The sequence below is a fragment of the Phaenicophaeus curvirostris genome, chromosome 18 (assembly GCF_032191515.1).
Source record: "Phaenicophaeus curvirostris isolate KB17595 chromosome 18, BPBGC_Pcur_1.0, whole genome shotgun sequence".
Taxonomy (NCBI): domain Eukaryota; kingdom Metazoa; phylum Chordata; class Aves; order Cuculiformes; family Cuculidae; genus Phaenicophaeus; species Phaenicophaeus curvirostris.
In genome coordinates this window covers 2,338,811-2,355,237 of record NC_091409.1, presented here as the reverse complement: position 1 = coordinate 2,355,237, position 16,427 = coordinate 2,338,811, and the positions used below count along the sequence as shown (strand labels likewise).

Below are 16,427 nucleotides of genomic sequence, written 5' to 3'. Positions count from 1 at the left end.
GTGTTTGAAAGCTATTTCATACCCCTAGGAATAAAATCTGAATAGCAATTCTGCTTTGCTCCCACCCTTTTTTCCACCCTTCTGTTAATATATTACCATTTGTTATGGCATCGTTACAAGACTTCTGCCCCAGAGGTGGCTGCATTTCATTGAAGAATGAAGTACTTTCTGGGCCTGAGTCTCTTCTTACTCGCAGGAGCAGACAGTACTTATTGCAACTGCACTGATGCTGCCAGTAAGGCTATTTTTGATTTGCACCTGAGCAGAAGGAGAATTAGGCCTACAGTTTGTAAAGACCTTTGTGATTCATTTGGGTGAAAGCTACAACACAAATGGGTTGCTTATTGTAAACAGGAGTATGATACTAAAGCAGGCGCTGAAATAAAGAGCTGTAACTATCGAAATGGAAATGACAATCTCAAAAAGGAATGACGATTCAGAAAATATTCGGCCCTGGACGGATCAAAATGCATTTGACATAGTTTTGGTGTTGACGTGAAATAAAGGGTCTTTAAAAGTGTAATTTGAGATCAAAAATACCCATCATCAAACAAAAATAGTGCCCCATTTGTCCAATTACACTACCTCATTTCATTACAATGGTCTGTAATATATTTCTTAGGAATACAAGGCTTAAAATTAATAATAGAAAAGGACAAAATTGCCATGTATATTTCTCTAGATGGATTTCATCTAGCAGCAGGACTTCACTTCTGATTCACTCACTGGTTCTCTCTAACCTTTACATTATTCATTAATCAAACCAGAAACCTGCTTTCAAAGTCAGTGCCTGGTAGTAATTATTTACAGTTGTGCATAGTATTTAATTTTAAGCAATGACAAAAGCAGGCATGTCCAGAATCACAAGTCTTATCATTTTTCTTCTGTTGGAGGTGAACTATCTAAAAGAAGCTAAAAGTTGCAAACTTCTCTGCAATATCTCTGCTGCCATCAAGACAAAATGCAGTGCAACTGATACCTTTGATCTTGCACAACTAAAAATAAATAGAAGTGAAAATTAAGTAATATATAATGTATTAACTCCTTTAAATAAAAAGAATCAGCAGCTTTGCTATCAGCCCTGATGAGCAATTAATTTCTTACTGCACAATCTGTCTACTGTCACTTTGAGGTATTTTTCACCATACCAACCAGAACCTCAGTTATTATTCCTAAAAATTAAAGTCAGTTTTTAGAACTATATACAACAGGCATGTCTGCTCTTTGAACCCCTCCCTTACCCCTACAAACACACAAATACAACTTCAGAGCAGGAGAACTGTTGCAAATGTATAAACCTACTTCAGATCAATTATACTGGATGAAACTGGACTGCATTTGTAGTATTTTTTGGACCTGAAAGAACATTGATCTGAGGGCAAATATAATGAAAGAAAGGCACCACTGATAAAGCAATGCACAATTTATACTGAGCATAAGAAAGGAGAGACGTCATTGTGGTCATTCAAATTTCTACCTTGTCATTAAGGGTCTCAAAAATACTGTAGCATTCTGGATAAAAAAACATTTCTTACTGTATTCTCAGCAGGGAAACCCCGGGAAACAACAACATGGGCTTTGCTCACAAAAATTTACTTACTCTGTAGCTTACATTTCTAAAAATGAACAGGGTGCCCCTTCTACAAAATGATACTACACACACTCCACGTGAAAATTCTACTTTGGAAACAAAATAAAATGAAGCCTTGTACTCCTGACAGAGAGAAAAAAAGGAGCAATTCTAGCACTGTCACTGTGATGATCAGCATCCATGAAAAAATAGCTATTTATCGTGCAAGTTGAAAACATTAATGCCTTATTCAGATATAACCTCTTTGTGAATAAAACAATAATAGCAACTCATCGGAAAACTATTCTGAATACATATATATGCATTTCTAGCTTAACTATTATTTACGGTTAAAGGGGATCTTTTCTTGCCTGGAATCACAACAGCAACCTGCATAGGTACATTTTGGTCACGTCCCAAAAGCATCTGCCTGCACACCATTGTCCTAAACCTACAAGAATATGGTGAGATTTGTAAGTTTATAAAAGTTATGCTTGTCCCAGTTTCTCTGAAATAATATTTACCTTTGAATAAAACCCAAGTGCTACTTTTCAAAGTTTATTCAAGTATGCCACTAAACTTGCCCACACATTTTGTCCCACTTATGCTATACATGCTATACCTTCAAAATATTCAGAAGGGGGAGGAAAAATCAGGAAACAATTTTTAAACTAAAAACTTAAAATGCTAGTTTTCTTAAGAGAACTAATCTGATGAAGGACACAAAGAAAAAAAGAAAGGAAAAAACCCGCCTACATTAAAAGCCAAACAAGATAATAATTGTGCATGTCTGGCTAAGAGAATCTAGAGGGCAAGCCTTACGTCATTGGCACTTGGGTTACCATGGTGAATGATTTATTGATATATATCAAGAATGAATAGATCAAAGGCAGCAAGATGACAGGTGATCAATCAAATGTCAAATCAAAGCTGGCAATCAACTGGAAAGCTGATTTTTCAGTGGGTGGGTCTGGCAGAAGAAAAATGAACTTCCATATTGCGCTTCCCAGAAACAAAACCCCACCACACTATTAAAAAAAAATAAAAAGCAATTAAGCAGCCCGAGAGAAAACTCTTTGAAAAGATTTACTGTACAGGCCCACTCATCTGTTTCTTTTTCTTGGCCCCCAAAAGAAAAAGAACACCCTACAAACGACGAAACAAAACACTCCCAAAGTTGCAAACTATTTTCTCCTTTAAAAAAAAAAAATTGCAAAACCACTTGGCATGTGCAAATATATAAACTCGGCTACAAAACAAAAGAAGGATTTGATTTGAAAACGTGGATTGTCTTCTAACAGTCAGAACGTTTCATTTTATTTCCTGTTGCAATTTTCACCACTGATGATCAAAGGCTGAACTTCCCCACCGGGTTCATCAGCAGAGACAGTCCCTGTACTATTTCAGGCATACACAGCGCGCACACACACACTCACCCGGCCAGCACAGCCACCAGCAACACGGCGAAATCAAAGATTAAACACACCGACCCACTGCGTGAAACACACGTTATAAAAAATAAAAAAATATAAAAATAAAAAAAAAAAAAGAAAAAGCGGAGGGGGGGATAAAGGGAGGTTGATTTAAAAAAAAAAAAGAAAAAAAAGAAAGCTGAAGAGGGAAGCAAATAGGAGGATGGTTTCGGTTCGGTGAAGGGGAGAAGGGGAGCCGAGTGGAAGAAAGTTGGGGGGAAAAGTTTCTCCAGGGCAGGATGGAGGCAGCGGGGATGGAGCGAGGGTGCAAGGGGACACCCGTGTCAGAGTAAAGACCCTGGCAATAAGGGATGAAACTGGCTCCACAGAGTTACGAAGGGAAAGGGGGGGGGGGGTGGGGAGGGGGATAAATAAATAAGGATCCAGCCTGGAAAATCAAGGGTGACCCTAAATAATAATAATAAAGATGGGGGGTAGGATTGGAAGGAGTGGAGAGACAGAGGCTGTGTAAGTGGATGGCTTCTCCTTACCTGCAGCCCGTTTGGGTGCTTGCTGTTTCCTCCTTGGCATCGCTCTACTTTCTCCAATCTCACTTCTGTCCCCAGATCCGAGAGCCCTGAGACGCTCCTGAGTCGTGTTTCTCTGTCTCTGCCTCTCAGCTGCTTTCCCCAACACCCCCCTCAATCCTCCCCTGCCCCCCTCCTTTCCACTTCACTGATAGGAACCTGTTTGGTTTTTATTTTATTTTAGAGATCTAGGTTTCTTTCTTTCTCTCTCTCTCCTTCTTTTTTTTTTTTTGGTTGGCTTTTTTTTTTTTTTTTTTAACTGTTGCAACACTTGCTTTGCTTTGATTCAAACATCCAAGCTCAGGAGCAAATGAAAGGCGCCCACAGTGTAATAAATAAATAACAAAATAGATATGTATATATTAAAAAGGCAGCTCTGGGAAAAAAAAAAAAAAAAAAAAAAGACTGTGGGGCTGGCTGCTTCCTCCCTTTCCCCTCCTCTCCTCCTCCTCCTCCTCCTCGCAGAGCTGGATGGCGGAGCCGGGTGTGTGTGCGGAGCGCTGCGGGTTCCGTGCTGTCAGATGCCAGGCAGTGAGTGATATGGGAGAGGACAGGGAGGCTTCGCAGGGAAGGAAATCTGCTGCTCACACACACACACACACAGACAGACACACAGACACACGCACGCACACACAGACACACACACACACACACACACACAGGCAGGGCGAGGCGATGCCAGCAAACATCGATCCACTGAGCAAACTGAACATTAACAAACTCCTCCTCCGCGACCTGATGACAGGATGAAATTTACTCCGCGCAGACGGGCGGCACGGCAGTTTGTTAAAGGGACAGGGAGCGCCGGAGCACGGACCCGCCCCAACGGGGATGGCCAGCCCCGCAACCCCGCGCCGTATCCCCGCACCGCATCCCTGCACCGCATCCCCGCTCCCCATCCCCGCACCGCATCCCTGTACCGCATCCCCGCTCCCCATCCCCGCACCGCATCCCCGCTCCCCATCCCCGCGCCGCATCCCCGCGCCGCATCCCCACGCCGCATCCCCGCACCGCATCCCCGCTCCCCATCCCCGCGCCGCATCCCCGCGCCGCTCCCCATCCCCGCACCGCATCCCCGCACCGCAGCCCCGCACCGCATCCCCGCGCCGCTCCCCATCCCCGCACCGCATCCCCGCACCGCATCCCCGCACAGAATCTCCGCACCGCACCCCCGCACCGCATCCCTGCACCGTATCCCCGCACCGCACCCCCGCTCCGCATCCCCGCACCGCACCTCCGCACCGCATCCCCGCACCACACCTCCGCACCGCATCCCCGCACCAAATCTCCGCACCGCATCCCTGCACCGTAGCCCTGCACCGCTCCGCATCCCCGCACCGCCCCCCTGCTCCGCATTCCCGCACCGCATCCCCGCACCGCACCTCGGCACCGCTCCCTATCCCCGCGCCGCAGCCCCGCTCCGCATCCCTATCCCCGCAGCGCATCCCCGCACAGAATCTCCGCACCGCATCCCTGCGCCGCACCCCCGCACTGCTCCCTATCCCCGCACCGCATCCCCACTCCACATCCCCGCTCTGCATTCCCGCAGGGCATCCCCGCACCGCATCCCTACTCTGCATCCCTGCTCCGCTCTGCAGCCCCGCACACCCCGAGCACGGAGGGGGCTGCCGGGGGGTGGCCCCGAGGGCGACAGAGGAAGGCAGGTCTAGGGGGTTTCTCCCAAATAACGGGGTGTCAGGCGGGTACCCCGCAGTGCATGAGGGCTGCTCAGCCGTGGCTGGCGCTCCCGCCGCGGGATCTGGGCCCCTTCGTCCTCTGTTGTCTTCCTGTTCACCCTAAAGTTTATCTCCTGGGCAGGAGGAGAAAGAGGAATCGGATGTAAATGCAAAGATTGGTGAAGTTCAGGTGGAACCCAGGCTTCCCTTGAGGCCCTTCTGTGCTGAGAAAGCACCCATCAGCCTGGAGGAGCAGGGTTTGTACATCATGCTCCAGCACCTTCTGCTCTCCCTATTTCCCCCTGACACCTGGACTTAGGGGAGAAAGGTACGTCCATCAGGTGCTTCTGCACCCTCATAGCAAACCTGGATGTCCCACCTGACCACCGGCAGTTTCTCAGCCTTTCAGAGAGCCCAGCAACCTGCAAGGCCGAGGGAGGGCAGGGGACACCAGATCTTTCACCAGTTTTGTTCCCCAAAACGCACAGGAACCACTCCCCCAACCCCATTTATTCATTTCAGTTTGGTTATTTTTTCCAGAGATGCCGTTAACACCTTGAGAGCTTAGAAGTTATTTGGGGCTGAAAGAATGGATTAATTCCTGTATGTTCTACTAGAATTTATATGAAGCCTCCTAAAAGCGGACTTTGCAATACTCTGTAGGCTAATCCCAGAGTTGTGGGATTGAGTTCTTGGATACTTTTGTTGCTGTTTTGGCACTTGTATCTTTCTAATTAAACTATTGGGTTTAATAGGACTAATTTGCATCGCTCTGAAATCAGTCTGTCGCATCAGGCTCTGTTAGGCAGCACCAGCAAGAGCCGCTGTCTTATAGCCAGTGTCATTGTGATCTGCAAAGCTCAGTCCTGCAGCTCAGGCAGGGAATGAGTTTTTGTGGGAAGACCCACAAGTGACCTTTCTATTTAGCAGCCTAATACAAGATTGTGTTTATGAAAGTGTCCACCTAACTGATTTCACTTAAATTATTTTACAGCCTTCCCTGTACGAACTCTAGCAATTTTCATAAGCAATTTGAAAGTATTTATTGGTGCAAGCAAATGCTTAGTTTGAAAGATAAAATAGGATAACACTACTATAAAATACTCATTTTTTTACTTCTGCCTGGCATAACTCACTCAGAAGTGAACAGCTCTGCTTGAATCAGTTGCAATAGCACAGACCTCACATACCAGTGTGCAGCACGTGTAAAATCCTGTTGGTGCACACCATGGGATTTCTGCTCTGCCTCCAATGCAGGCAGGTGTGAACACAGGGCCAAGGGGGCCACAGCATCCGCAGCAATTGGGGCGATTATCCCAGCACTGCGATGAGAAGAAGTGACACACCGTCTCATTTGTAAGAGCAGCACCAGACCTGGATCAAGTAGTTGAGGAGCAGGGTGCCGAACTAGGATTTTCTTTTCTCATTTCATCCTGACTTGGTTTGTGATTTTGAGCCCTTCTACTTCTGCATCTTGGTTTCCAGTCAGAAAAGTGGAGATGCTTCTACTTGGTTTTATATTTCCTTTCCTCCCTGCACAGAAAAATACAGCACCTCCGATTAGGATATTTTGCTTATTATGAAGAATTGTGTATTAAATTCTGATTTTACACAGTGATGTTTTTATTAACAATTCTTGCAAACCGTGGTACATGGTGCAATGTGTTGGGACACTAACAGGCGCTGGGGAGTGGGGAACAAATGATAGAGTCCCCTTAGATTTTAACCTCTCCATATGGGATCTGCTACTTCTGTGCAAGTTGAAAAGATACAGGCACTAGATGTAAGTAGAGCAGGGACTCAGTGTAGTCTGGGATCAGCAAGTAGCAGCTATTGTTCTCCAGAGTCATGGCTTAAATCCAAATGCTACACACTGGGTATGGTATTTGTATCAGTGGTGTTTTCAGTCTCAACATGCAAGATGAGAAAGTCACTGCTTTAAATGGTTACTCCTTTGGGAAGGGGAAATCGAGAAGATGGACTTGTGAGTAGAGCACTAGTGAGATGGCACCCTATCCTCGGTGATAAATGGGAGCATTAACAAGGCTTGGTCGAGAGGAACCCTACAGATTTATGGCTTCCTGTCTCCACCAGCAGATGCCATTATGGCTGACAGAACAGAATGCCTTTCAAAAGGAAACTGAGGTGGGATTATGAAGAAGGGGGGAAAAAAAGCAAGCAGAATCTGGTGTCCATTTTTATCCACTGGTCAGAATTCGCTGACAGGTTTGAATAAAGCTGAAACTATACGGTATTTGCATGCTCCCTGCTTCTGTTATTTATAACTAAGTTGGTGAAGGTCATTTAGCATCTCTTTTAGCACAGGAAGAACCCATAATATTTACTGAAAGCATTTTTGCACACTTGAAAATTAGAGATAATAAAATGAACAGATAGCACTGGATGCTTCCTTGGCTTATCCAATGGAATAATTTTGATGGGTGCTTAATGTTTACTTTGGAAATGTAGCAAATGATTCTGAAGCTGTATTGAATTTTATCTATTTTTATTACATTGCAGAATAATATTTCTCTTTCCTGACAAAATGTTATGACCAGTAATAGCAATGGCGGTTATGCATGTTCGAAAAAGAGTAATCAAATCTCATGCTTCAGGGCATGAGCTGAATTCCCCACTGGGATCCAGAAGGAATTTTCTGCCCCCAAATACTGCAATATACAATCAACTAGGTATGTTCTTCTACGTTTTCCAATTTCTTGGTTAGGTGCAGATTACATGGAACAATAGTGTGATCTGAGATAGTGAAAAATCCTCTGTTGCTGTAGCTTTCGGGTAGTTTGGGTCTGATTTTTCACATGTGTTTTGTTTTGCATTACTGTAAAGTTTGCGGGCATTTTTGTGCACAACAAAGGGCCAAATACGCTTTGTGTACTTGACTTTGATAACAGTGCCCGTCATGAGTAGTCACAATTAATTCAGCTGCATTACTTGGAGCATCTTATCTTACTTATTTTTGTTGTCTGTCTGTCTTTCTGTGGCTGCTCTGCTGATAATTAAACTTTGGGCCTTTATTCTTTCCTTTTTTTTTTTTCCTAGAAGTAATATTTATGTAAGTACCTAACTAATCTGGATTTCTGGAAACCTGTCTGTTTCTTTTTGTGATATTCTCAGATGAAATGGAGAATAGTTTGTCTCGTTGCTCATCGCAGCGATTTTTAATATTGGAGGACTTATTACATCTGCTCAACGGACAACCCCAATTTCTTCAGTCATTCCTTGTAGGTTGTGTTTTCTTGACCTGGCACTTATTGCTCTGTGGCTGGACAACATATGTTTCAAAGTGTGGCACCAAAACCTGGATGCTGTATTGTGCTTGAAATCTTCCCAGCACCAAGAGGGATTACTTCACATGTCCAACATATGACACTCCTGTTTCTATGTCCCAGTTTGACATACGCCCTTTTTGCAACAGCATGACACTGTTGACTCATGTTCAGCTTCTGATTCACCATAACCCCAGATGCTTTCTTGCAGAACTGCTTTGTAATCCATTGTCCCCATCCTATATTTGAACAGCTGATTATGCATCAGTGACAACTTTGCACTGATTCATCTTGAATTGCATCCTATTTTTTCAGACTGTTTCTACAATTTGTCAAGATCGTTGTGTATTACAATGCTGTCTTCAAAGGCTGTTGCCGTTCCGCCTAGCTTGGTACCATCTGCAGATATCATGCAAAATATTTTCTGTTCCACCTTCTAAGACATTAATAACAGTATTGGATTTTGCTGGGCCTAGGACTGACTCTAGACATTATTCCAGCCTGACAATAGGCCATGAAGGTATAATTTTGGAGCAGGATTTTCTATACGACTTCGCTGTCCACAAGGTCTGTCATGGGATGACATTAGGTAGGTTTGACATAATTTAGTCTGAACAAATCCATATTTTTTTGTTGTTTGTCTCCAAAAAACTTGTTCTAGGTTCTCATGGGTAGATTGGTTATTTTATTCCAGTATTTTATATGAACAGAAGGTAAGAGAACCAACGGTCCCTTCCCACCTTTCCACCTTAAGTACAGCTGCTGTGTTCACTCTGGTCTGAGTCTTCTGGAAACCACTGGTCCTCCACAGGCCTTCAGGGACGATCACTGGTCGTTCTGAAATTCTTCTAAGATGGATTTAATGGTCTGACCTTACCTCTGTGCTTTCTAGGTGCTCTTGAAACTCTTCTTCTGACTGTAGCCAGAGCTCCCACTATTCTGACACTGGTCATGATTATTTTTGCAATCTGATCACAGCTGATTCCCATAGTGAAGATGAAAGTAAAAAAAGCTTTCTTAGGGTGATCTGTCAAAAGCTTTCTCTCTTTACTGAGTGACAGATATAATCTTTCCTAGGTCTTTTCGTGTACAGAGAAGGCACTTACTGAACACTTTCTTATTATGTTCCTTTCTAGTTGTATCTCGCTTTGTGACTTTCTCTTTATAATTTCTCTCCGTGTGTCAGGTCACTGTAAGGAACTCTTTTTTTTGCATGCTTTTCATGTTTAGATAAATATCATTTGTTTATAGAATATATATTTGGGATTTTTTTTTCTGTAGATACTCCTTGCCATGCTATACAATAGTCTTTTTCCCTGCAAAGGCATAGAAATGGGGCAAAATCCGGTTCAGGCATTTCTCTGCACACAGTTCAGTTACTCCAGTTTGGTGGGATGGTAAGGAAGGTTAAATTTCACCTCCCGGGATGAAATCCTGATATTGCTAATAATTTATACTTTGAGTAACAGCAGGCAGCATTTCCAGAGCCCCTCGCCTTCTGATCTTCAGCTAAAGGATTCACCCTTTGGCTGCAAGAAAGTCATTCTAAGTTTGAAAACCCATCTAACTGCAAAAAATAATCTTTTGTGGGCAAGTAATGAGAATTTAAAACAGTGGAATGGTTTGTACAGCTCTGGCTGCAGTTACCTTCTCCAGCCACATCTGTGGTTCATCTTCCATCACAATGTCATCAGCTAAAATATCACATAAGATCTCATTCAGAAATATACATAAGGCGCACCGTGCATTTTTTAACTATGACATCTTATTTCCAGAATTTACAATTCAGTCTTGCAAACCTACTGCAGACTGAAACAGCTCTCATTTTAGGAACTGAATTTTCCTTCTTTAAATCACAACGAATCTCCAGTTTAAAATAAACTACAATAAACACGCCACTTTTTCTGGAATAAGCACAGCAACACTGCAATACTATTTCCCAATCAAAACAGCAAAAGCAGCTAATTGAATTAGTTTCATCTAAAAGTTGTTCATACTGCAATCCACAAACCTCCTATTTTCTTTGGTGGATTTTGAGTTATGTCCCTAATCAGCAGGCACATTGGACTAGTGGATTTATTTTCTTTACTAAAAAATAACAGCATCGTTAGAATTTTTTAAAATAATAACAGTCAGCTGGAACTGGGCAGGAAATGGACTGTGGTCTCAGAAGAGTCCTTGGAAAAAGACATAATTGAAAAAAAAAGAAAAACTAAGAACTGCCATTTTTGGGGTGGGAAAGCAACATCAAGAAGGCAGTCATCTTGCAAAACTTTTTTCCTAAAATATCATATTTCATTGAAAAATATGTTTTAATAGGTGTTTAGGAATACACAACGAATGTAATAATTGTAAAATAGACACATTTTGTGCAGTGCCTGCATAACTGCTGAATATGTTATGGCAAAGTAGAAGTTTGAAGATGATAATAGGGGGGTCTTTCAGTGAATTAAAAAAAACGACTGTGAACTACTGTAATTGGGAAGTGGGGAAATGAAAATTAAAAGAACATCATGGTCTTTTCTTTTAGAAAGCAGTGTTTCTAAGGAATCCTGTGCCCGTATGAAATTCACGCTTGGAAAGGTCTTGTCTGTTAGTAGCCAGTAGCTAAGGGGTTCTGAGGATGTATATTCTGGAGCAGGCACAGAAAGAAGGAAGAAGCAGTTTTCTTTTGGAAAGTAGAACATCTTTCCTTATTTGAAAGCACAAAGGGGATGAGAGAGGCTCAGCCACATACAAAGACAGGTAAGTAAATATTGGGAGCCCTTTGATGCTGTATTTCTCTCTTCCTTTTAAAGACTGAGTAGCCATCCAGATAAAGGCAGCAGATAAACTGTGGAAAATATATTACACTGTTGACAAAAACAGATAAACATCTACAGTAAACTTTGAGTTAGAAGCTGCTTGCCCTGAGTAGAAGGCAAGGCAAAGGCATAGATGTTTGGGACTGAAGTTGCTTTTTACAATGGCTATAGCAGTGTCAATTTGACAAAGTATGCAAATATCCCTATCTATCTGGATAATTTCATTATAAAGCACCCAGTCACCATGGTATTGGGTTCTGTGTTATCAATTACGCCATAAATGAATTGTTTGTGCAGTGTAAGCCTATTCTTTCTTTTATTGGTATGATTATTTATTACTATCATTTATAGTTAGAGAATAAAATTATGCTGGCAGTTGGAATAATTGATGTATTCTGATATTTTGGGGGACTAAAATGGTAGTGGTACTTCCTAAACCCTTGAGTATTCCGTCTCTGGTAATGGTTGGGGAAAAGGTGAGGTGCTAAATACTTTAAGAATCTGTAATTCTCTCTGTTGTCACTGGTAGTAAACCATGTCACCTACTGAGCCATACTGGGATTTTTTTTTTTATGTCAAGAAAAGATTAATGAACAAACACAGTTTATACATACCAAGCACATTTGTTTAATAATTCAGAGAAAGTTTAACTGAAATGCTAAAGCCACTGAAAGGAACAAAATGTTTAATATTATTTTATTTTAAATGTAATTTTAATAAAGCACACCTCTTCTTGATAGAAGGGAGAAATTTTTCAAAGAGCAAAAAGCTGTATTCCAAATGGAAACTAAAGGGAGGCAAAAAGAAATAGGGTTGTTGTTTTTCTTTCTACAGAAGAACTTCCAAAAAATTCTGAATGTTAGGGAACGTGTTTGTGCACCGAGCCCAAAAGACTCAGCTTGCTTTTCTGGGTGGGACCCACCATGTCTTCTCCAGGTGTTTCCAGTAGACACTGCTAACGGCCCTCACGAGCTGCAGCTGCTGGGGAGCTCGGAGACTACTTAGTTGAGCTGCTCAAGCTGCTCTGTAACTGCAGTGGCTGAGCTCAGGCTGCTTGCTGTGGGGGCTCTTTTCTACCTTCAGCTACAGACCTTGTTTTGGCCCTTTGTACACGTCTCTGTCAGGTAAGTGGTTATCAGGAATGTTTTTCCTTGTGTTCCCTGTGGAGGCTGGTTTGAATGTGTGCTATAAAGTAGCTTCTCTGAAGGGAACAATCTCTCTCTTTCCTAGCTGAGTGCATAACCTGCAAACTCAGGTGCTTCGCATAGGCTGCTCACATCTAAGATAAGTGCTCATCCTTCATGTTTTGTCTATAACCAATGTTCAAACTACTTTTGGATAAATGATGTGAAGTTTTATCAGTGAACCGTGTGCAGTTGAGAAGCTGAAGATGGAAAGCAAAGAGCGTTCTGTGTAAATGAGAGCTACTAAAGAAGCACATCAGAAATGTTAAAGCCTTGTGAAAGTCTAAAGCATTAAGAATACAAATGGCTAGGCAAATTAGGCAACATCTTTTCTAATTGGAACTTTTGGGAACAAAGAGGAGAACATTTAGAAATGAGAAAGATTTATTGCTGAGCAATAGTAATTGTTTTTGTATTAAAAGTGTCAAAAATAAGAGTGATAATAAACTTAGTAAACTAAGGTGGTTTTGGGAGAGTTTGGAGGCTAACAGTGGAGATAAATACTCTTGTATTCATACTAGTCTGGAAAAATGCTGTGTAGTGCTCTTTCTTTGATTAAAAAAAACTTTTGATGCTTTTTTTCAGTGGCCCTCACTGGTCAGAATACCTTTTTCTTTGCTCTTAAATCTTGAGGCATATCTGAAGCACCTCTGTCACTAGTGGCAATATTCCTTTATAATCATGTACTGCTGCACACTTGTTAGAGGAGGTTGAATGAGTTCTTACAAACCCTCAGTCTTACTTGGGGTTATAGATCTTAAATTCAGGTCCTGATCCACCTCATCCTTGATTTACAGGAACTGGTGAGGCCAGGCACTAGGAAGACACCTTGTCCTCCTTGAACTGAGCCTTGTTAACTGATGCTGGTTAGGAAATGTGTTTAAATATGTTATTTGTTTCTGCCTTGAGAAGGTGAGGGTGCTAGGTGTGTAAATGGGAAAATGCTTTAATGTTCACAATATGTCCCTGTTTCCAAAAGTGTTTTGTAGCTGTTCAGTTTGGCTTTGAGATTCTTCCATAAAACCCAGGGTAGTTAAGGGGGGATTGGAATTCTGGTTTTGTGGAACAATATTAGAAAAGGAGACGTCAAGCTATTTTCATAGAAATTGAATGACGCTATTATGGGCTTTTCTCTACTTCTGCTTTTAATATAAACTGTATAGTAAATACAGGTGAGGGGGGAAAAAAAAGTCCACCTGTCAAAATATAGCTCTATTTGGTTACCTCTGTCCATGGGACAATTTTAGTAACCTGTCAATCAATGGGCTGCTAAATAGCCTCTCCAAAGCACAATCTGCTATTTCAGATGACATCAGTGTGTCAATCATTTATTGAATCAAAGCCAGATTTGAAGCAAAGCAAGCCCAGTTTGTCAATCACTTCTCAGTATTCTCTCCACTAACCACCTGACAGCTTTTAACTTTTCACTTTTATATTCCATGCAGCTAGTTAAGATTCTTTCATTTTTAATTGGGCTTCTTTTATGATTGGTAGCTAAGCAACTAATATGTTGTTTTATATGGTAATAATGGGCCCAAACTTGAGAGCTTTCTTGACCATTCCTATTTGTTGTTGGGAAATTATTTTCCTTCAAGTTGCTAAATAGCAGATGTAGCAGAAACAGTTATTTAATTATGGGTTGTCCTGTTGTTTCTATCTATAAACACTTTTGGCACTGTTTAAAAATAAACGCTGCATGCGCTGGCAAATATATACTGAGTGATTTTAACTCCTGATAGAGTCCCTTGGAATTTCACTGCTCATTTACAGGGAAAACTGGGTGCAAAAATGAAAGGATTGCCAAAAAAACAGTTTGGAAAGATATTAGCAAAGGACAGAGCATGAAATCTCTGTTCCAGTATCCCACTAGGCTTTAACACAACCTGATCAGTTTTAGTCTAATTTTAGGTGCAATTAAATTCCTGAGGCCAAGTATGATACCCTGAATTATCATCTCTCAAAAAAAGCCAGAAGCTGTTCCTGAACAAGCTCAGCTGGCTTTTAAGTTCAAAACACTGTTTTGAGTTAAGATTTTCTGTACAAGAGATGTAAACTTTTGGTCAGAATTGGGACCCTTGAAGGAGACGACAAAATCCTGATGTGGTTTCACTCCCATCTCCCCATCATGCACAAGATGAACATGGTTTTCACATGTGTTAAAGGATCTTACAACTAGCAGTAAAGTTTCTTGCCTTTCTTTTTCTGAAGACTGTCATTGGTAAAGCCAATGTGTTGTTTTCAGACAGAAATAATTAACTTTCTATCTTTCCATGGCAGGAAGATTGGGCAAAGAACTGTTTCTGTGTTACAGAAAATTCTATTTTGGGTTCAAAAGAGTTTTCTTCATTTAATTCTCTTGCATATCCGTTTGATGGGCTCCTGGCTGTCTTTTGACAGACTGCTGTCATCTGGCTTGATCCAAAACTGTGAAACTCCAGATGTGCCCAAGAACTTGGGAGAACATGGGTATGGTTTTTTGAAAAGCAGCAGTAAGTTTCAAGGCAATGTGATACCAAATGTACTTCCCAGTCTTATTTGAATTTTACATTGGTTTTTATATTTGTTTTTACCAAAGACTCAGTCAAAGAGACTGGCAGCTCATGTGGATTGACAGTGAAGATACAAACAAGGGGTTTGATAGTGCTAGAGTGTTTCAGAAATCCAATCCAGATGCTAAATGTACGTGCCTTTCTCCTGTTATGAAGCTGAGGGAGTTTTTGGAGGGGACTAGGGACTATGCTGGTATGATGACTAACTGCCACTCCCTTAGGAGGAAAATCTTAGCAGACTGAGGTTGGATAATTAATAAACCAGAACAAAATCTATAAAGTGAATCTTCCTTTGAAATATGATGAAAATAGCAACTACTTCTAGCCCACAAGTGAGTTCTTAAGGAACTGCCACAAAATACAGTTCGGAATTTTTCTGGTTTTGATGGGATTTCTGATACCTTTCATTGAAAATAGTGGAGCTAAGAAATAATGAATTACTATGAAATCAAGGATGGGCATCTATTGTTCAATGACATTCTGGCAAATGAGGTGTAAGCTTGCCTGGCTGCACAAGTGATTAAGATATTTTTTTTTATGGACAGATTTGTACTATTTATATAACTAGACATTAACAAAACTTTAAAAGAGTTGTTTTGATCCCAGGCTGCCTCCATAGCTTGGCACAGATTGTTAATCTTGGCTCAAAGGGTGTTCAGGCCTGGCTGAACGTGATGGTTAACTCTTGTAGTTCAGGCATCTGAGCAGAGGGGAAACCCACACAGCACCCACCTACACAGCACCTGGTCTGTGAATTGGCATAAGACTCTCAATGGAAGAATTAAGATACAGAAGATCATAAATATTATACCAATAAGTGAAGGGAAAGGTCAGAAGAGCCAGAAATACTTGCAGGGAATTTTTTCAAATGGATCCATTTTGGTCATTCACATAAAAATAATACTAAGAAATGTTCTGTGTGCCAAAATTTCAGTCTTCCTGTATATGTATTATTGCTCCTGTTCTATTCTTAAGGACCCTTTGGACCAGAATAGATTATAGTTTTAAGTGCATTCAAGCATATGAATTGTACAGTGGCATTTTTGCTAGATGGAACTCCAAAACACCTACCTAGCTGAAATTCTCAGCTGCACAGAAATGCTGGAGCAAAGTCTATCCTTGTGTATCAGTGTGGTTGTTCACTTAATCTTCAGGGCACCCACTGAAAGTCGGTGATTTGCCTTAGTGTCATTCATTATATGGGATCACAAGGACTGAAAAGGTTTTGAGAGCCAATTATCCCAGGCCACCTTACAAATACGGGGTGTGAGTCTGTTCGTAGAATCATAGAATAACCAGGTTGGAAGAGACCCACTGGATCATCGAGTCCAACCATTCCTATGTTCTTCTCTATGTTAGCA

At 41.6% G+C, this 16,427-nt stretch overlaps 1 protein-coding gene across 3 annotated transcripts in view; it reads right to left on the bottom strand.

Moving 5' to 3' along the window:
- TSHZ2 (teashirt zinc finger homeobox 2) overlaps positions 1 to 3,666 on the bottom strand; it is a 223,302-nt gene extending 219,636 nt beyond the window's left edge. For 2 of the 3 annotated variants that reach the window (XR_011338727.1, XM_069872029.1), the window contains exon 1: positions 3,534 to 3,666. Coding sequence is in view for 2 of the 3 variants with exons in the window: in XM_069872029.1 (XP_069728130.1) it covers positions 3,534 to 3,573 (40 nt within the window). In the remaining variant the exon portion in view is untranslated. Of the gene's footprint in view, positions 1 to 2,869; positions 2,977 to 3,533 lie in introns of those variants that run through there. The other variant, XM_069872030.1, reaches the window with a different exon arrangement.
- Positions 3,667 to 16,427: the final 12,761 nt, after the last annotated feature.